This window comes from Taeniopygia guttata, chromosome 15 (genome assembly GCF_048771995.1).
Source record: "Taeniopygia guttata chromosome 15, bTaeGut7.mat, whole genome shotgun sequence".
NCBI classification, from domain to species: Eukaryota; Metazoa; Chordata; class Aves; order Passeriformes; family Estrildidae; genus Taeniopygia; species Taeniopygia guttata.
The window spans coordinates 6,048,438-6,069,086 of NC_133040.1; the positions used below are offsets into that span (position 1 = coordinate 6,048,438).

Here is a 20,649-nt window from a genome sequence, read left to right on the forward strand (position 1 = left end):
AAGCAAAACAAAGGCGGCGGCGGTGGGAGCGGGAGCCCGGGCGAAGCGCACGGCGCGGGCACGGCACGATGCCTCGGCCGCCCCTCGGCCCGCAGCGCGGCACACGCGCGCCCGACCCCCGTCTATGACCTCCCCCTTCCCCCCCCTCGGTGGCCGCCGCCGAGACGGTACCTTCGAGGCGAGGGAAGCCGTCGTGTACCCCCACCCCTCCCTTGATCGCCCCCTCTTTGTTTTTCGGTGAAGGCCCGGCGCGGAGCTCTCGCTGCCCGCCGCGCAAGGACCGGGGGTCCCGCCTTCCCTCCTACCCGCGGCCCCTAAGGGAGAGGGGCCCGGGGGCTGCTCGGAGCCCGGGCTGGGAGCGGAGTCGGCGCGGCGCAGCGGTGAGTACCGTGCGGGTGAAAAGCGGCCCCTCTTCCCTGTGCTGGGATTTATTTTTTTGGAGAGGCGGGGGGGTACGGGCGGAAGGCGGCTGTGAGAGGGGATCCGTGGTGCGCCGCGGCTGGGGGGGCCGCCGTCTCCCGTGTGCGCGGGGCCACCGAGGCAACTTTGCTGGCGGGAGGAGGCTCGGGCGCTATTTATAGAGCCTGGAAATGACGGCAGCGCTGTCTGCCCGCAGCCTTCTCGGTGCGGGGTGGGTAAGGGCGGTTTACATAATTGAGGGGGGGCGAAGCTGAGCTCGACGCGCCGGGAGCCGGTGGGGTCCCCTCGCGCTCTCGCCCGCGCCGCGCGGGGCCGGGAGCCGTGGGCTTGTGCACGGGGCTGGCGGCCGCAGCAGCGTTGGGGCCGTGTTCGGGTGGCCGCGCGGCCGTGCCGGTGGCCGGTGCGGGGACCGAGCCGCTGTCCTGCTGGAATCGCTGCGGGGGTTACAGAAAACGCGACGGCGTCACCCGCCCCGGTAGCTTCGTGCTCAGGCGTGAGAGGCTTTGAAGTCGCAGAGCCAGCGGTTCCCTCCCGCAGGGGCGGCGGGGTGTCAGCCGGTAACTTTCTCCGCGCTTATTTTCTCCTGTTATTTCCTGGTACGTAAAGGTGAAAATGAGGCTCCTGTGGCTCAGTCTTTAACTTGGAGGTTTTTCCCTGCTGGAGTGAGCTCACTGTAGGTTACTGACAGTGCGCGCACAGGCTGCGTCTAGCTTTTTGCAGCTGCTCAAAGACTCTTTGAGCGTATTTGGTGTCGCTTCTTCCTTAGCGCCCCGCAGGAAGGACGGAGAGGCCGATTCCCGGCAGAGCTCCTGCCGTGCCCCGCGCGGGATCCCCACGCGCGGCGGCAGCCGCCGTTCCCCGGGCGGCGCGGGGCCCGTGCGGGGCCGCCCCCCCGCCACGCTCCTCGGGGTGTTTGTTTACACATCCGGGGCCCGCGCGGGGCGGGCCTGCCCCGCCCATTGGCCGCCCCGCGCCCCGCCCCGGTGACGTCACGGGCGGCGGGACCGGCCGCTCCTCGCCCGGCCCGGGGGGTTCGGGGTGCGGGGCGGCCCCGGGAGGAGGCGGGGATCGCCGTGCCCGGCTCCGGGACAGCCCTGCGCCGGTAGGTGCGGACACAAGTAGAGCTGCAGGAGACACCTGTCTATGCGCAGGACCAAAGCGTGGACTGTGCCGCGGCCAAAGAACGGGAGAGAAATCGTTCGTTCGGGTGTTTGCGCTGTTCTGTGCGGAATAATGAGCAGCAGCTCGAGGAACTGCTCCTGACCATGAGAGGGGAAGTGAGACTCTGTTTACTCACCATTGTTAGAGCCAGCTAGGAAATGGTTTGTTTTGATCTGTGCCTGTAACGGCACAACCAGTCTGTGGTTCCTATGGTGTGTATCAGAGTCGTCTTTTTGAAGAGAGCAATATCGAATATAGTTTTGTTAAATCGGCCTTGGAATTATTTCAATTTCTGTAGTTGAAGAAGCTGGTACATTGAATGTGGAAGAGTCCAGACTGCCTTTAGATCTGTGAATTAAAAACACTTCTAGGAATGCCCTGAAGACAAATATTTTCCTTTTACGTTCCAGAGCACAGAATTGCTAAGGTTAGAAATGATCTGTAAGATTGAGTTCAACTATTAATCCAGGACTGCCGAGGCCACCACTAAGCCACATCCCCAAGTTCCACATTTACACCTACTGAACCTTTGCAAGAATTGAACTAGTGTTTCAATTACTGATGGAAAGGGTTTAATTTAAGCCAAAGTCAAAACATCTTAGCATGTGGTGTCTTTAATTCTGAAATGCTGTTTTGTTCTGGCTTTGTCTATTTCTGTTAACCTAAATAGGATCCGTATCTAACATTGAGTTCAAACAGGGAATTTAACAGAAACCTCATGTTCTTGGATCACTTTTCTTGTGTATCTTACTTCTAATAAATGGGGTTTCATATGTAGCTGTTCTACAAGAGCGAACTGTTCTCTGCAAATGATATAATTATTCTTCCCTGTGTAGTTTAATTAAATTATCTTGGGACACTAAGTACGCAATATTTGTTTAAATTGCTATTAATATTTAAGTCCTGCTCTTCATAATATTTCAAACATATAAATGTATCATTTATCAGTTGTTTTCCCAGTCATTCTCATGTGTAGATCCATGCTTTGGATGCCAGTTTGTTCCTATTGTTGCTTTATTTTTTTGGTTTGCCTTTGGTGTGTTACGTGTCTTGTTTGTGGCTTATCTCTTCCTTTGCAATTCTTTGTGTAAGAAGTGTTCTTCTAGCAAGTTGTTCAGTAGTTTGCAGTTTCTCCTGCTTAAGATTAAAAAATCTAAACCGAAACCCCTTTAAGTTTGCTGTGCTTGTCTCATGTGCTAGCCCTGCAGTACAGATTGCTTTCTCAAGGCTTCTTTTGAAGCAGTGACTGCTTCCTATAAGCATACTTTCATTTATGTGGCTTGCACTATCTGCTCTAGCTGTGTAACCAGCATGCTATTGCTAGAAGAGTGGTTAATGCTGCCCTGCACACAGTTTACAACTGTGATAAGCCATTTGCATGCTCTTAGCTGGATCAGCAAACTGTAAAATCTTTATATTGTCTCTCTTTGCTGTTTGTGCTATTGACCTACTCAGGCAGTCACCTGACAGCTGATGACATAAGTTGACTGTGCAGTGTTTGGAGCGCTCATTAGTGTGGTGCTTGCATAGCCTGGGAGCTGCTGCCTCGGACGGACCAGGAGATGTTATCAGAGTTTAGCATCTGCTTTGTTTTCAGACAAACTAAAAAGGTTTGCTTTCCAGCACAGCAGAAAGCTGTGGCGTGCTCTGACATGTAACATCTCTGAAATGCACTCTGAGGATTAAGGATGCATTTGGGTGTTCTCTGTGCAGAATTTAGCTTCAGTATCAGATGGTGGGTTTGGTAGCTTCCATTAAGGCTATTCTGGTACAGTGAGGAGGTACTTAATTAGCTTTGATCAGGACACCAGGCAAGAAGGTCTTTGCCTAAAGGCATAATTCTGCAGAGCTTGAAAGAGTAGTCATCGGATCAGATCCTTGAATAGGGTGGCAGTGTCTTACTTGGTATTTGACTTAAAGCCAGATGTGATCCTGCAAGATTTTTGCTGAAAACCAAAGTGCAAATATATAAAATATATTGACTGTTGGACAGAACAAGTTGCTTTCACTGTTGCTCACTGTATTGGAACTGACCATTAGAACTTCAAAGACAATTAACTTCCTCTCATTCCCTACCTTTTTAGTGTGATTTTCTGCATGGATGTCTTAAAGAGTACACCTGGTATAATGTAGAAAGTGCTTGTGTTTTGTGGAGAACTGTTTGAATCTCGTCCCTCATTAGAAGTGTGATGGAGTAGAAGCCATTAGCAGAACAGAACTGCTTTTTGCTGTGTTGAATGGAACTTGAACTGTGCAGTTCCTTAGAAAAAGGGGCCTGTAGTGCAGCCAGGCTCCAGTTATTTGCTCCAAATAATGCTTTGCTTTATGGCTGGACTTGTTGAATAACAAGTTAACTCTGGTCTTGTAAGCTGCTAATTGTTCTGCTCTTTTCACCTACAGGTTGTGACTGTTTCTCTTCTGTCATTTGTGTGGAAAGTGCCACACACACTCCAGAACAACAACGGCTTTTGCTTGCATATTCCAGTGTTTCTTTTGTCAGCGAGTTCAGCAAAGTTGTAATTCTTCAAGTGCCAGCCCTGAGCTGAGTGAGGAGCCACCAGCAGAGATGGTAAAAATGACAAAATCAAAAACGTTCCAGGCTTACCTGCCAAACTGTCATCGGACCTACAGCTGTATCCACTGCAGAGCCCATCTCGCCAATCACGATGAATTGATCTCCAAGGCAAGTGGTTTCTTTAGAGACCTCATGAATTATTTCTTAACCAAAATGGTTGTCACTGTGACACCGCTGCCAGTAGATAAGGGATGCAAATTGATGCATACTTCAGAGTATCTTCCCTGGGTTCACTCTTGGGTCATACATGTGTACTAAGAACTGGATATATTCTGGAAGCTTCTGAATGTGACATAAAGGTTGATCTAATATATTCCCCATGTTAACAACCTGTGTCTGCTGTCAGGTGGGTACTGTTTGTGAGCTATTATATCTGAAAAGTCTGCTAAGGAAAACTATCAGAAGAAGCGTGGATCTCTGGGTAGGGAAATTATTCTGGTTATGGTTATTCTAGAGATTTCTTTTGGCTCTGTTGGACTGAAGGTCACAAAAATGTCTGTTTCCAGGGTGTCCCACTCTGTTACAGAATTTGTAAACACACTTTTGCTGTCTACCAGCTCCTAAAGAATATGATTAGCCAGAGATGTTCAAAATAGTTGGACTGTCTGAGCTTAGAGAATAGGTGGAACCTTGAAACAGGCTAGGCCTGCCCTTCTTCCCTGTTGCTAGAAGAAACCAAGACTTGTAATGTATTAAATATGTAGGAAAGCTTGAAGTTTGGGATAAATACTTGACAGACTGGTTTATTCTTTGCTTCAAACAAACTCCTGACTAAATTACTCTTTATGCTGTCATGGAGAAAACACTTCAGTTGCTTTTCAAACTTTTTGATATAAAATGTTCTCTTTATAACTGTTTTGTCAAATAAAGTTAGTTTTAAAGGGTTTGACACTTACTAAAAGTTCTCTCTCTGTTGCTCCTGCCTGTTTGTGTGTTCAGCAGCACTCAGGTGATGCTACTCTTCAGTGCTGAAGAGATGGGAGGGCTTGAAAATGCTGCTGCTTCTGAATCTAGGTTTTCTTTGGGTGAGGAGAAAGTATACCTGCTTGCTTATCCAAGGGCTATCAGGCAATAATGGGTTTTCAACATACAATTTTTTCCTTGAATTAATTTTTTTTCCATGTTGATTTCAGAATTTGAGTATAAGAGGCCTTTTTGGCACCAGTGGATTCTAAATTACAGACACTCAGTTTCATTATTCACTTCATGTTCTGGACCAAAAAATACTGGGACGGGTTAATCTTTCCTGAATTTCAGGTTATAGATATTTACAAGAAGAAAGAAACTCTTTTTTTTTGCTTTGTCTCTTAGCATGTATTAATTCATTGAGAAAATGCAATCCAAGCACATACTTAATAGGAAGCTCTTCTTTTTGTGCACTTAGATTTTTGCATGCCTACTAAGCTGCCCCTGTTGCTTCATGAACCAGTTTTCTCCAAGGGCTTGGGAGCTTTGGTCAGCAGAATACTTCAAATATTTTTAGCAAATAATGTGTTCATTTTATGGCTTCATAAATAATTTAAAATGTTAAGAATCAAATTATCAATGCAAAGAAAACAGAGGACTCTTCAAAAATCAATAGTAAATACAAATAATTACTTTTGTTTCTAATTGTGTCGGGAATGGTGTTAGAGGTGGATTCTGCTTGATTTCTGGCTTCCTTAATTTTTGATGAAGACACTTTACAAAAATATTTGTACTTAACAGGTTGACCAGATGCTTATTTGACAACTGATATTTTGTCAATTTAAGATTTCTTAACCATATTTTATTGTCTAAATCTGTATGGTAAAAGAGAAACGCATTTAAGTGTGTGGTATATTTTTGTATGCTTTTAAAATAAAAAGAACATTTGTCATCTATTGTACTTGTATTTGGGACATAGCTTTGGAAAACCCATCTTCCTGAGGCTGAAGTTTTACATAATCTGGCATGGGAGAAGTCCTTCTGATGGGAACAACTGCAAAGCAGTAGATAGACCTGGATCATTAAAAGGATCATTAAAAATAAGTACACCTGGCCCTGGGGAAGGTGGGGAGTGCAAATAAATTTTCATTTTTTTTTCTGAACTCCTCTTAAAGTCCCTTCATTGAAGCACATTATGTGCAATGAACTTAGATTAGTGAGAGATGATTTTTCAACATATCTAGAATCCTAGTTACTGTTACTTTTCAGATGCAGGAAAAATCCCAAACAAATAAACCAACCTGAAGTGTAGGAATTTGATTCTATACCACTGAAAGTTACCAAAGAACAGTGTGGTTCCGGGCTGGTTTGGATTTATTGATGGAGTAGAGACACTGTTCAACCTGACTTTCCCCCCGCAATGCCTTGAAGGCCTAGTTCAAAGCTAAAGCTCTGTGTTGCATTCTCTAAATACAATTTTTGGTTGTAGATTCTCACTTTATCCAAATGCTTCCTGTACCATCTCATGTCAGAACCCAGTGCATCAATTTCTCTGCAGCAGATAAAAGCAGTCAGTATTTACTTAATGCCTCACTGTAGCTGCTTCCTCTGGGAGCTATCCCTCACCCCATCTTTTCTGGGTACATGGTGGTTTTCTTCCTCATGTGTGGTTAGGGAAAATGAATCAAAATGCATGGTACACTTCTAATTTAAAGCAGCTCCAACTGCTAATGTGCTTTGAGGTACAAGAATTTATTATACCTGACACTGTAGTGGTTTTTGACTTTAAGATGAAAAGCTATGCTGTGAACTGAGTGGTGTTTCTCTTAAACGTTGGTCTGTCATGGAAAAGCAAAAAGTGCTTCATATTTCTGTCAATCATCCCTTTGATTCTGATTCTAAGAATCTCTTGACTTCAATACAGATTTGCAATTCTTCTGCTTTTGGGAACTGTCGATGCCAATTGTCTGACAAGGATGGCAGCATACACGAATCACCTTTTCATTTCATTTCTGTTCTGTTGGAGCAGCAGGGTCCCTTTCTTGCCCTGGAATGAATCGCAAAGCTCTTTTTCTTGTGCCCTTGCTGTGATAAAATGGCAACCAAGAGTCTTGGCAATGGCTTAGAAATAAGAACATAGATTAATGAGACAGGACAAAAATGTGTTACCTGCTCAAGTAAAGTGAAGTACCTATAGCTTGTAAAAATTTATTTAAAGAGGCAAATATTTTTAAAATTATATCCTACTGTGACTGTAGGCACAGAAGAGAAGTAAACTATGAGCAAACAACCACAGGTCTTAATGAAGAGTAAGGCAAGGAGCTGATGCCATAGGAAGCAATTAGTGAAAGCTTAAAGGAGTTGGGAAGTGTTCTACTCTGTATACTTTGACATAATTATTTCTGAAATCCATTCAAGAAGCTGCATAGGTCAAGATAACTTGTCCTGCATGACAAAGTCTTCAGTTTGGGGAAATATCATTTGCCAGATTTGCAGGCATGCAGTTTTTGGGGTAGAATTTTTTAAGGCTCTTTTCTACATACTGAACTTTGTAACTCGCTTTATCAAATTCAGTAAATACTTGAAATGAACTTTAAAAAAAATCTTATCATGGAGTCTTCTAGAAGTTGCCTAGGATGCAGCTGGACAGCAGCATCCCTGGTGGTTTGCATTATCAAGGAGTTGGATGTTATGGAAACACCAACTGGAACAAATGTGGGAGTTTTCCCCAATAATTTTTTTGTCTGTACCTTATGTTGAATTCAGTTTCCTGAATTTATGTTGCAAGTTTTGAAGAGAGGATATCCTTACACTCTCTGATGCATCTTGCTGAGGAGATAATTTCACACATCAGAGCACTTCTGTTTCTGGTTTACTTTAAGAATGCTGTTCCTAACAAGTACAATTTTCTGTATTTCCCAAATTTGCTTATTTGTCCAGAGAACTGATTCAGCTTAATCTATCTTTGCTTCTAAAAGGAGCTCCAGCCAATGAAAGGAAATTAAGCTGGATGAAAATCTATGGACTTTTTTCATTTTCCTTCTTTAATATTCTATTTCTGTGTTTCAAGTAGCTTGCAGACACTGGTAATGCCCCAGTGACTTGCTCAGAATAATGCCAGCCTTGCCCCCGGTACATGCTAAGATGGCAGTTTCCCTGGGTATTTGCTGTAGAGCATGATCTCTAGCCATGCAATCTAATCCCATCTCTGGGGAATAATTGATGGTATAAGCTTTTCAGTAGCATCCCTTCCCCCACCCATGCCTTCAGCTGTGCCTTAGGGCAGTAAATACATGTTCTGCTTGACTGATATTTCCTTTCCTCCTGGGTAAAACAGCTAATCCTGGTGTTAGAGGTAAGGGTGGGTTTAACTTGCAAACATAGATCATACCTAATTCTGCATGTGTGTACAAGTGAAATGTGTAAAGCTTCTTTACTATATCACGTATCAGTGGCAGAGGTCTGTCAGATGACTTGAAAAGAGCCTAGTTCCAAACTATGCTTGCAGGTGACTTCACTGTAGTTTGTAAGCACAGTTGGACATTATTGTTGATACTGTTAGATGTTCTGGATACTTTCAGCTGTGCTGAAACAAGAAAACATGATAGATCTGGCACATACTTTTGTATAAATGGGTAGCTGGTCAAAGATATGGATTTTCTGAGGAATAATTTAACTCCTAAATCAATGCAGTACTATTAATTGAGGACCATGAAAAAACAGCCTTATAGCAGGTATGAAGTTCAACTGCAGATATTAGCGGAACTGATAAATTGCCCAGCTTCTAAGTGAAAATCCTGGTTGCTGTGAGTCATTATTGAGGAGAGCTGGTCACACTTGCCACTCTCTTCTAATTCATCTCTACTGGATAAGACATATTTAAGACTCCGTTTGAATAGAATGTTCTGCTTTAGTTTTGATTTATGTATAGTGCTCCTGATCTTGGGAGTGCTGTGCAAATGTTCAGTTAAATGAACAGTTAAAGTTTGTGTTTGCAAAGGTGATGTTTATTCTATTGAAGAGTGGTTTGTCTGGAGACTTGTTTGAACAGTTGTGCCTGTTAGTCCTTGACACTGCCATTTAAAGTACTTTTTTTCATTTCCTTGGAGGAGTTGACACACAAAGGTGTTCAACCTGTCAGTCCCTTAAAATTCATATCAGTATAACTGAATCATACAGTGCAGAGTGTGAGAAACCTACTGCTGGTAAAAACAAATGTTCAGTATTAATTCTTTTTTCTGGTTATGCAAAATATTCTGTTTATAGCCAAGTTACAAACTTAGCAAGCAGCTCAAGCACCAAACTGAGCTGTCCTCTTTTCATTCTAGTAGTAGAATGCATCAGAAAGTAGAACTGTGATAATAGATCTTTCTTACACCAATAAGAGAATGCATCTGTGACAGATTTATACCTTTTTGTGGTGTTTGAATACGGTTTTGGGGAAAAAAATAACAGCTGTTCATGTGAAGAAGAAACTGACTGCCAAGTGCTGACAAGAGACTGATAATAAAAATTAGAAGGCATGGGGATTTAAAAATGGATATCCTTGCAGTGCTTTTATTCCAATCAGTGTATAGGAGTTCTGCCTGGCTGGATTGCACACCACTCAATGCTCAGTGAAACACAGTTGATGTGGTTGGGCCCTGGTTCTAAAGGAGTGTCTGAGTTGCCTGGACCCACGTTCTGTGTTCCAGAATGCAGTTACACAAGTTGCTGCACGTTCCTGTGGAGTTACCTGACTGATGGAAACATGGGGGAACTTGCTCTTTGCAGCTGGGCAAGGAAACAAGTGTTCTGTGGCATGTAAATACAATCCTTAGCCTCAAAACATGAGCGTAGGTAAGAAAAGATGGTATCAAATGAATCAGTCATACTCTGGGAATGGGAAGCAAGGCTGGAATGGAGGAGCTTTTCACAGTGACATATTTGTGAGCACACTTTCTAAAATCACTGTCACAGGAGAAGATTCTGTGTTGCTTCTCCCTCTACCTTGATAATCCTAAAATTAGAAGGTAATGGCCATTAATGGCCATTTCTGAGGGAAAATAAGCCTCGGAGAGTACAGTATATCTAGGGCAACAAAGCAAAGGGTGCAAAAAAAGTCAAGTCATCTTTAAAAATATATTGGGAAAAGAAAAACAACTAAAGTAGTGCTTTCCAACCGGTGGTTTGTATTTCATTTGGCTTGAATTTTTTCAGCTTATGAAACAAGAGAGGGGAATAGCTGCTTTTTGTGCTATTCCTGGCATCCTGTTAACTGCCCTCTGCTTAATTTTATAAAATGCAGGGTCAAAGGAGAGCTTTTATTAGGTGATACTAAGTCAAGACTAAACATAAACTTGGCAGAAATAATTGCATAAGATCATTCAGAAGATCTCCTGACTTGTTTCTTTCCTGGAGTCTTTTTTTTTCTTCCCCAGCCTGCCATGGAACTTCAGGTATGGCATAAAAGTAGTTTAAAAATTATGATATAGGACCAGACAAAAAAACACCCAACCCACCACATTAATTTATATGTGATTGGTATGTGTAATTACATATAAATAGAGAAACTAGAACATGATAATTGAGAATATTTCTTGGCGCTGTTTGAAAAAGGGTTTGTGAATTCTAATCTACAACATGGAGTTTTTAAAGCAAGGAGAAATGGCTGCAAATTTTTTATTTTTAAGAATTTTTTCAATAGTTTAACCAAGTATCATGGTCATCATGGCTTTGGAAGGTCTTTTTAATAATTTCAGGTATGTGAAACAAGGAAGTTCTAGTTTTACGTTTACTTCTTGCTGAATAAGAGGATTTTTGAAGTGTTTCCTTACTTTTTCTTAAATTTTGGAGTTGCACATCTGTAGTTTTCCCTAAATCAATGTGTTGTTTACCCAGGCTAGTTACTCATTTGTTAATGGGCATTTTTTAAGAGTCTATATCTGAAGAGATTCTGTTTTCACCTGCAGTAAGCATTCTCTGTTACTGGCTGTGGTCTAAAGAGTCCTGTAGGACTCTGTTCTGTAGGAACTGCAGTGTAGATCTGCACTGCTCTGCCAGTTTTGTGATGTGTGTTTAAGTATCTCAGGAGAACTGAACCAGTGGTGGGGTTTTTGTTTGTTTTAAAGGCAGCTGTAAGGATAAATTACTTTGTGATGGAACTGTTCAGACTCTGTTCTCAACCAAGTCTCCCCTTTTCAGGGTCAGTCCCACCTGAAGTTTCAGCTTTCACTGTCCTGCACAGCCTATCTGGTTTTCCTTGCCTGGTGAAAAATAAGACTTGTAGTTCTGGCTTGTGGAGACAGTACTTTTTCTTTTGTCTTTGCTGAAGGTAGAACCTCTTTAGAATCACTGAGGTTGAAGAAGAACTGTAAGGTCATCAAGTCCAAACACAAACCCAATAGTGACAAGTCTACCACTAAACCATGTCCCCAAGTGCCACATCTGTGTCTATGGTGACTTCACCACTGTCCTGGGTAACCTGCTCCAATGTTTGACAACCCTTTTGGTGAAGAAATGTTTCCTGGTATCAAATCTAAACCTCCCCTGGTGCTACCTGAGGCCAATTCCTCTGGTCTTGTCACTTGTTAGATGGGAGAGGAGACTGACCAAACCTTGCTAAAACCTCCCTTCAAGTATTTGTGGAGAACAGTAATATATTCTCTCAATAGTTCAAATGGTTGCTAAAATAATAAAATATTAGTGCTATAAACTGTTAGGTAGAATTTCTCATATTAAAGATTTTACAAGTACATAACTACTTGGCACTATTGCTACCTGGAGTAGTCCAGAGTCAGGGATTTCTTTAAACATTCTTTACTGCAGTATATAATCTCGTTAGTGTTGATCAAAAAGGGTTCATTTATATGCATTTTCCTTTTACAAGGTGGGGGGATTTTTTTGCACACTATTCTGAGTAATTAAAAGGCAATAATTATTGCTGTTGTGTTGCTAGTTGGTAGAGTGGCAAAATACCTATTTTAGTGTCAAATGACTTTTAATGATATAATTAAAATATGTATCCGGAGAAGAATCCATTGCAGAAAGGACCTTCTGCCTATGGTTTCATGCCTGGCATTACTAAAACCATGCTAAAGTATTCAGGTTGATATTTTCCTTCCAAAAACTTCCATGTTGATCTAATGCAGGCTTCTGAAAAGTTGGTCTGTGATGTTCAACACTAGAACTACAGGGATTCTTAAAAACAATTGTACTTTCTCTGTCTCATGGATAAAGTAATTAATTTTCTTTGAAAGTAGATTAGAGAATTGAAATGTTGAAAGAAAAAAGAAATCAAGACAGTTTACAGATTTTTTTTTTTTTAATGGAATTCAGTAGGGAAGAGGGAAGAAAGGAAAACTCAGTTCCAGTGTGATCCTGTTTGGATGGGAACGGCTGTGTTTAAACTACCAAGTAATTGAATGCAGAAAGAGCCAGATGAAAGCAGTGGTGTGTCTGACACACAGTTTGGAATGTTTTACCTGTGGCTGGCTCTGGTCTGCTCACAGGTTCTCCCAGGATGTGTGCAGCTCACATCCTGAGGACAGGTTTGGGTCTGTGTCTGCATTAACCTTGCTGAGTGCATGGAAGAAGAACTGCTGGTTTAGTTGGTTCAGAAGGATCAAGGGTGCAGTTCCCAGGCACTGAAACTGCTCCACAAGCCAAACCAGCCCCCAGTAAGTGTGGCTGATTAGGGGTTTTCATTCAAAACTGTGCTACTGCTCTGAACTAAAACATTCATTTAGAACCAGCCAAGAACGTCTAAGTGCCATTGTTTGTCCATCATTTATCAGGAATGTGAGAGGTTGGAAAGCATATGCCTGTGGTCAGGCTTTTGATGGTAACAGCTGTCTTACTAAAATGAAGCTGAGCTTATCTGTGAATTATAAACTGATCAGATGCATTTCCTGAGTAGAGTATGCTGGTTTTATGCTTGGTCCAGAATTTCACTGCTCTTTTATCAAATGATGCAATGAAATTGAAATAAATAATCTTTTGGCTGCAGCAGCGGAAGACATAGGAGATGGGAATAATTCCCTTATGAGTTAAAAGCAGATTATTTCAATTATCATGAAGGATGTCTAGGAAAATGAGAATTGATATCTTGCAGAGGGTAGGAAAAAACTGTTTTGCTTGCATTATGGATGTTGAATTTTCAGCAATAGCACTTGATAAAATAAAATAAAATCATTATTAAAAATCTAATGTAGATGAAAACTTCTCTGACCAGACTTTCCTATAAATAACTAGTATAAAGTAATTAATCTGAAATAGTTTATATCTTTGTTATCATTCTATGTTTACTTACATACTCTTCTGAAACTATTTTTTTGTTTGGTGGGGCTTGTGTTTTTTAATATGTGCTTTTTTTTTTTTTAATGCAGTCCTTCCAGGGAAGCCAGGGACGAGCCTACCTCTTCAATTCTGTGTAAGTATGTGGTTATGGTTCTGCACACCACCTGCAGAGTGTAACTTTGTGCTTCCCAAAGGGAAAGCAGTAGGAATTAACGGAGCTGTACTTTGCCCTGTTCTTTCTAATGCTGGCTTTACTCACCAGCAGTAGTTATTAAAGAGCTACTGGGCTGATTCTGAAGCATTCATTTGCACATATATGAGTTTATCTTATATTTTAAGTAATTCTCCTAAGAGCTGAAATATTAGGGGAGTGTATTAATGTGAAATTCCTTTGGTAGCTGTCTCGAGAGGAGCTACCATTCTGAGATACTACAGAAGTCACAAGATATTGAGTGACTGTAAATTTTCTTTAGACAACTCTACTGTGGTCTAAAGAATTTCCCAGTCTGACAGTTGGATACATTTACAGGTTAATGTTTCAGTAAACTTGGTACATCTTTAATGACCTTGAATATTGCAAATGTGCTAGAGGCAAAAGGTCTCTGTGATCTTATCGAGCCTAATATTTGCAATCCTAGGCATGTCCTTCCCTTGATAGGAGGCTGTTTGCATTTGTTAATGGGTGTATTTTAAGTTTTTTATATGCAGGATTGCATTTTTGTCTTTATTTTTCAGCACTTTTTTGTGTTGCAGCATTTTGAAAAAGATAAAGTTGAATCCCCTGGTCTATTTTTGACCATGATAATGGAACTGTAACTGCAAAGGATTTGATTGCAGATCCTTGAGATTCTTTTAATATGCAGTCCTTCAGTGGTGACATGGGATTTCTGCTATAATTGTAATAGGAAGAATCTGGTACTACAGCAGCAAAAATGGAAAAATTTTGCTCATATTTAAAACTGTCTAAAAACTTGGTTTAGTCTTGCCTCTTGTTCTCTGCATAGACTCATTTGTGAAAAAAAATGGCTTGATGCAGTACTTCAGGGGATGTTTTGTTTTGAAATTGCTGTTTGTTCATCAGAGCTTAGTCTGCTGATCTGTAGCAAAGAAATATTTATGAGGCTTTTTTCTTGCTGCTATTTTGGAGCTGGTTCTAAATTCAGCTCTTGGTGCTGATTCACTGGTACAGACTCCCATTAGAGAGGTCTCAAATAGTTTTTGAAGCAAAGCCTGAAACTGTAGAAGTGTCCAGTTACTGTGTAGTGTTCTATTCTTTGGAAGTTTAACTATTTAGCTTGTCTTTGTTGCTGGCAGTGACACCAAAGCCACTTAAAACAAAAAACAAACTCCTTTTTTCTTCCTGTCCTGCTCAGTGTAACAGAGGAAGTTACTTCTGCGCAGCATTGAGTAAGTTAGGCATTTTTTAAACCACTTTTTGTCTGCAGGAGAAAAGGTGGGGAACAGTAAGAAAAGAAGCACACTCATCTGCTAACATAATTTCTCCCTTTTTTTCAGGGTAAATGTGGGCTGTGGTCCAGCAGAGGAGAGAGTTCTTCTGACAGGTTTACATGCTGTAGCAGATATCTATTGTGAAAACTGTAAAACCACTCTTGGATGGAAATATGTAAGTAATAGACTTAAATCCTCAATAAATGTGTGCATGTTGAAGCACAGATGTTTGAGTAGCCATTGAGTAGCACCATTGCTGAAAGTTTATGTGAGTTAGCTCAGGTGGTTTTGTGTACATCAGGCTCTAATGTAGTCTTGCTTCCTTGCATCTGCAGAAATGCTGTAGCAGATAATAACTTTATTCTGAACTGCAAATCAAGCATGAGCTATAGGTGCTGTTACAGTATTTGATAATCTTTTTGCAATACTCCCAAGCACACATGCACTAAAACAGGTGGGAGAAATTGTCAAAGTGAGCGTGTAGTGTCATGGATTGCAAAAGTTGGTTATACAGCAAAAATATTAATTACAATAAATGGTACTGAGCATATTTCTCTGTTTACAAATAATGTGGACTTGAGCCTCTTGTTTGAAAATTTACCTGAGCACTTGCAGCTGTGCTGCAAGTTTGAGGTTTTGAAAATCTTCGATTCTGGGTAGGATTTTCACTGATTGAGTGTAGCTTCAGATCTTAGAAGTTTTCCTAATGTGTTTCCTGTGATGATGAATATAGAGAGCTTTTGAAGAGGTTTGCATTCCCTATTTTCATTATTTCTTGGAATAAATAAATAACACGTATAACATGCCATTTCCTCACTTTCCCTTTAAAAAGCATTAAAATTCTCTAAGCAGAGAGAGAACATGGACAGTTCTACAGCAAGATCTGTGCAGTAGATCTGCTGATTCCACTTAGGAGAAGTTTGCTTCTGTTTCCTTCTCAATGCTTTTCAACCTCTCTTTTTTTCCCCTCCCTCTCCTTACTCAGTGTAACCAGTATGGGTTGTTAACTGTAATGGCTCCTGGTTTGTATTTTTTTTGGAAGTTTGATGTTTAAAATACTTAATTTCCTGCACTTAATTCAGTGTTGTCTTGGTTTTTTTTTTTTTTCCTTTCCAGGAACACGCTTTTGAGAGCAGTCAGAAATACAAAGAAGGAAAATTTATCATTGAACTTGCCCACATGATAAAAGACAATGGCTGGGAGTGAACCACAACCTTTTTCCTTCTGTTTGGACTATATTCTGTGGAACAGGCTTTACAAAGACTAATGCAAAGTAAAGGAAGAGCTTGGCTAGAGTGGCCCTGAGAATATCACTGAACTCTGAAACCTCACAAATGAGTAGTGTAGTGTAAGTGGCTATTTCAGGCCATGTTTGCCTTTTCTCCTTGTGTAAGTTCCCTCTTTTTGTACGTGTATTATTGTGTGAACAGTTGTTTTGGAACATTTTGGATGACCTTTTTCTAAACTCTCTCAGACTAGAGAAACAGTTCACTAATTGAAAACAGATTTTGCTGGTTAGCATCTCTCTCTGACCTATGCCTTTAATGCTACTTCTGCTGTGCATGCTTCTTGCCTAAACACCTACACTCCAGTCCTGTAGAAGTTCTGTACCTGAGCAGTCTGAAAGAATGTATGGGATGGGGTGCTTTTTTATATGTAGCAATTTCTGATGTGTTTGGCAGTGAAGAGGATGCAGTATTGTAGTTTTTAATTTCTTTTTTCAATTTGAGTGTACCACAACCTATGTACATCTTGTAGGTGAATTGGTTAAAGGTACAGTGCTCACTTCAAAAAATATTTCAATTGCACTGACTGAAGTTAGCAGGCCTCAAGTTGTTAGGAAAAGGTTATGCCAGAGGTTTGGTATCTTAATGAAATAACATAGAAGGATTTTAAATCAATAATGCTATAGAATATGTTCCTTTAAAACCAACATATTCCCTAAGGACTTTGCTGGATAAAAAAATTATAAAACTATAGCTTGGAAAGTTAAAAAGACAGAAAAATATATGCATCTTCTATTTTGAAAAAAAAATTAGTTGGTATATTAGGACAAAACAAAGTTTTGGTACTGTACCTTTGCCAGTAACAGGGACTTGTGCATCAGTAAAGTTTTATGGCTGGTTCCATGTAACTGTATAGTCCTAATGCACTGGACAAAGAGGTTGATGTCAAGGAAACTTGTTGAAGTCTTCTGCTTCTGCTACATTTGAACAAAAATATTTATTTTTGTGAGAAATGGCCAGAGCCTATGACATGAAAATTAATGTAGTACCTGTAGGAAAAAGAGGAGTAATAAGAGGGAAGGGAAGTTTGACTTGTTTTTTTCATAAAATAAAATAGTAAGATAGTTTTTAAAATTTGGGGGTGGGGAAAGGGTTTCCTGGTTTGCTGGCTAAATCATCCCCAAGTATCTTTTTATAATAAAAATTTATATGAAACTCACCTTCTCTTTTGTTCTCATGCTGTTTCTTTAATGGAATCAGTTAATGAGAGAAACTTCTGGAAAGTATATGCACAATATGAGCTGTTGGTCTCTGTGTATGCAAACTGAGCAACTGTGAAAGAAACGCTCTACATAAATTTGCTGACTTAATTTTCAAATTAAACAGTCTCTACAGACTTTTTGTATGTTAATCCTTTTACTGCTTGAGGACAAACTGAAAAAAAACCCCTTTAACACTACGTAAGTCCTATAACTGAACAATACAGAAGCCTTGCAATATGAAATCCCTTTCTCTCAATAACAATTCTAATACGGCACCTCTGAAATTAATCACAGGTGCTGCTGCTGCTGTTCTGTTTTTGGGAATCTCTCATAGGCTTTCTGAACTCTGCTGCACTTTAGAAATTGTCAGACATGAAAAATTACGCCAATGGGTAGGGGCAATACAAATCTTTAAAACCAGCTTTCCAGTGTTTTTGTGGGGAGGAGGAGTGAGAGGAGCATTCTCCCAGGTGTACTCATTCTCTGTGATGCAGGCTGGCTAAACTGCCTGCCAGATGTTGTCACGATTGATACCCATGAATTCAAAATGTAAGAATTAGAGAAGTAGCTCAAGCTGCTGGGTTTCAGTCCAGAGGCCTCAGGTGGTAGAGTCGTGTTCAACCTGGATTTTGTGGCTTACACATTGCTACTTTGTGTTCACATCAGGTCTCATTTTTAACAATGTCATTGATGCAAGATGGGCTTGGCTGTTGCCTGTCTCGTGCTCTTTTTGACCTGGAATTCTTAGGGTTTTGTTTTCCACCATTGCGATGTATGTTGCCAACAAGGAAGGCACTAAAACTATCAGCAAAAAGTTTGTGTTGGCTTTTAAGTCCTGTTGTAATGTTGATACTTGTGAACAGCTTGTGTGAGGTTTGTGTATCTTTGGGCTTTTCTGATTTCCTGGCTACAGTCTTGCTGAGGCAGTACACTGGACTGAAGGCAAAAATAATGGCTGCTTTTCCAGAGAGAGTTGAAGTTAAAGAAAATATGTAAAGTATTAAGGATTTTTCTCTCAAAAATTGGGGGTTTGGCTAGCTCTTGTTAATAAGGTAATGCTATCTGTAATACAGTCTTATTTTTAGAAATTCAACCTCTTTCTTCAGTGCATTATTTATATTTCAAACTGGACATTTTCACCAAAACCTTAATTAACTTGGATGCCAAAGGTTGGGACTTCAAGTGCTTAGCACATAGAGCTTCAGACTACTGGCATAAAGAGTTAATGACCTAAATGTAATGTTTATGGCTTTTAAGAGAACCAAACAAAGCAATATTCTTTTTGGTCTTTTATTAAGAGTGGATGCTTAGAAAGAATAAAGAGTAGAACTAATACAGAATCACTATTTTATGCTGCCATGTAACAATTCTTGAGGCTCATTCTTTTGAGGGAATATGTGAATTTTCTTCCCATATTGTTTGGCAGCATTAATGATTATTTTTTCCCCTCATAAAGATATAGAGAATTCTTGTTATTGGTTTTGGTGAAAGTTGAATCCAGATAGCAATGACTGCTGGCTGATGTGAAGAGGTCAGTCTGGTCACTGAACCCTCCAGCAGTCATTTGAAAGAAAAATAAACTTACTTGAAAAAAATTTTACTAAAGCATTTTCCCTCTAACCAATTTTTGTAATATATTAAAGATTATATTTAAAGTTTGTATGTGTTTGCTCTGGGTAAGTTTACTTCCCCCTCCAACTTGAGCACTTTTCTTACTTGTACTGGTTATTTTTGGTCTTAACATTTATTTTGTATTTTGTTTTTTATAAATTGTAACAAAAAGCTTTTGTGAACCTTTGTTTCTTGCTGGCTCTTTCTTGGACCAAATGAACTACAATGAGCTGGCTTAGAAGACATGTTCATTGGGATGCATAGGAATTTGCTAGCAAAAATGTACATGTGTTGAAAGATTTTTTCCACTGAACCTCTAAAGCGCCATGCCTGTCCTAAAGTAATTAATCATAATTTGGTGTGACTTTAGTGATCTGACCACACATTCTCTGTCTAGGTCCAAAATAATGGTTGTAACAATGGTTTTCCAGGACTGAGTCTGCCGCCAAACCCTACAGTTTTTCTTTGGCTGATTACTTTAAGTACCCTTTTGATTACTAAAAGGCAGTGCTGCCATGTATAAAAACCCCATCACATTACAGACTTGCTGTGAAATCAGCTGCAGAATTTGGTGAGGGATTGCTGACCTATTTGGTGAGGGATTGCTCAGCCTAACCACTCTTGCTGTATGCTTTTAGTGGCCTGGTAATCTTATCTGCCAGTTAAAAGGGTTGGGATCTGAATTTCCCTTGTTGGTTGTAAGCTGTACAATGGCAAACTGTGAAGGAAGATTGTTACAGCTCCATCTTAATGTCCCAGTTGCACGGCCCAGCATAACGACCAGGGTGGGTGGTGTGCCATTGTGCTTGCAGTCCTTGGGAAAGGAGGGGGAACATGGTTATGACATTTCTTTGAGTTAAAGACTGGCCTCAGAGGTTCTGACCAAGTCCTCACTGCACCCAAAATACAGATAACCAAAGGTCATTTGTATTTCCCACTGGTGGATCAGTGCAAGAGTTCCCCGAGGCTGGGTGCCAGGGTTGGTGGCCATGCACTTCCCTCCAAGTGCCCTCGTAGGGCTCCTCCTGCCCACTCATCTCAGCAGCCAGATTGCAGCAGCAGCCACCTCCAGGCTCACAGACCAAACTTCACTCATCTCCAGCCTTGGATATTGGCCATGAGAGGAAGAAGCTGTCAAATTATTGTTAAACTTCATGGACACTTTATTGGACTTCACTGAGACTCATGTTAAGCCAACCAGCAGTATAAACACTTACTGGAAAAGGAACAGATGCTTCAGAGGTTTCTTTTAAAAGGACTGTTACAAGTGGTTTAAGGTCTAAAGCATGAGTCATAAATGGCAGTTGAGTTGTGCCTCATTGTTTCTTAAACTCTTTAAAATGCTTTCTTTTACAGGTGACATGGCTGTGTTGCTGTTTTTGTCCTTGCAATACTGTACATCATTTGTTGTTTCACTATACTGTATCTATTCGAGGTATCACAATAAAAGCTTTCAATTGTTTTGTTGGGTTACCTGTTGGTTTTGTGCTATCTTTTCTTGCTAATTGAGTTCTCAGGCTTTATCCTCTGGTAGGGCCAGAGAGAGAAGACAGTGCTCTTAGTTGCTCTTAAAAACTCATAAATGGGTTGAATCTGATGTTAATGTAGTTTTAAGACTGCCACAAAACACTTGGGGTTTTTCCTTTCAATAATCTTTCCAAAATACAGAAATTTGTGTTGCTACTCTTAGGGCTTTTGCCTATTTTGAACCAATTGTGGGACCTCTGCATAGTGAGAGTCAGTCTGGACAACCCCCAGAACT

The 20,649-nt window shown here is 40.8% G+C and overlaps 1 protein-coding gene across 4 annotated transcripts; it reads left to right on the top strand.

Annotated features, from left to right (window-relative positions):
- The first annotated feature begins 241 nt into the window (after positions 1-241).
- Positions 242-20,360, top strand: YPEL1 (yippee like 1). Of its 4 annotated transcripts, none has more exons than XM_030285787.4 (5): positions 242-380; positions 3,982-4,264; positions 13,429-13,472; positions 14,855-14,963; positions 15,905-20,360. In XM_030285787.4, the coding sequence occupies exons 2-5, from the start codon at positions 4,148-4,150 to the stop codon at positions 15,992-15,994; spliced, it is 360 nt and encodes a 119-aa protein (XP_030141647.1). In that variant the 5' UTR covers positions 242-380; positions 3,982-4,147; the 3' UTR covers positions 15,995-20,360. The 4 variants fall into 4 exon arrangements, with proteins under 4 accessions (XP_030141647.1, XP_072792058.1, XP_030141648.1 ...); XM_072935957.1 differs by lacking the exon at positions 242-380 and adding an exon at positions 838-977; XM_030285788.4 differs by lacking the exon at positions 242-380 and adding an exon at positions 876-1,016.
- The last annotated feature ends 289 nt before the right edge of the window (positions 20,361-20,649 follow it).

What these genes read in the sequence shown, in the direction of transcription:
- YPEL1 (XM_030285787.4), top strand. Translation starts at nt 4,148, where the DNA reads ATGGTAAAAATGACAAAATCAAAAACGTTCCAGGCTTACCTGCCAAAC. An exon ending in ACGATGAATTGATCTCCAAG is followed by an intron (nt 4,265 to 13,428) that starts GCAAGTGGTTTC and finishes TTTTTAATGCAG; the next exon opens with TCCTTCCAGGGAAGCCAGGG. An exon ending in CCACTCTTGGATGGAAATAT is followed by an intron (nt 14,964 to 15,904) that starts GTAAGTAATAGA and finishes TTTCCTTTCCAG; the next exon opens with GAACACGCTTTTGAGAGCAG.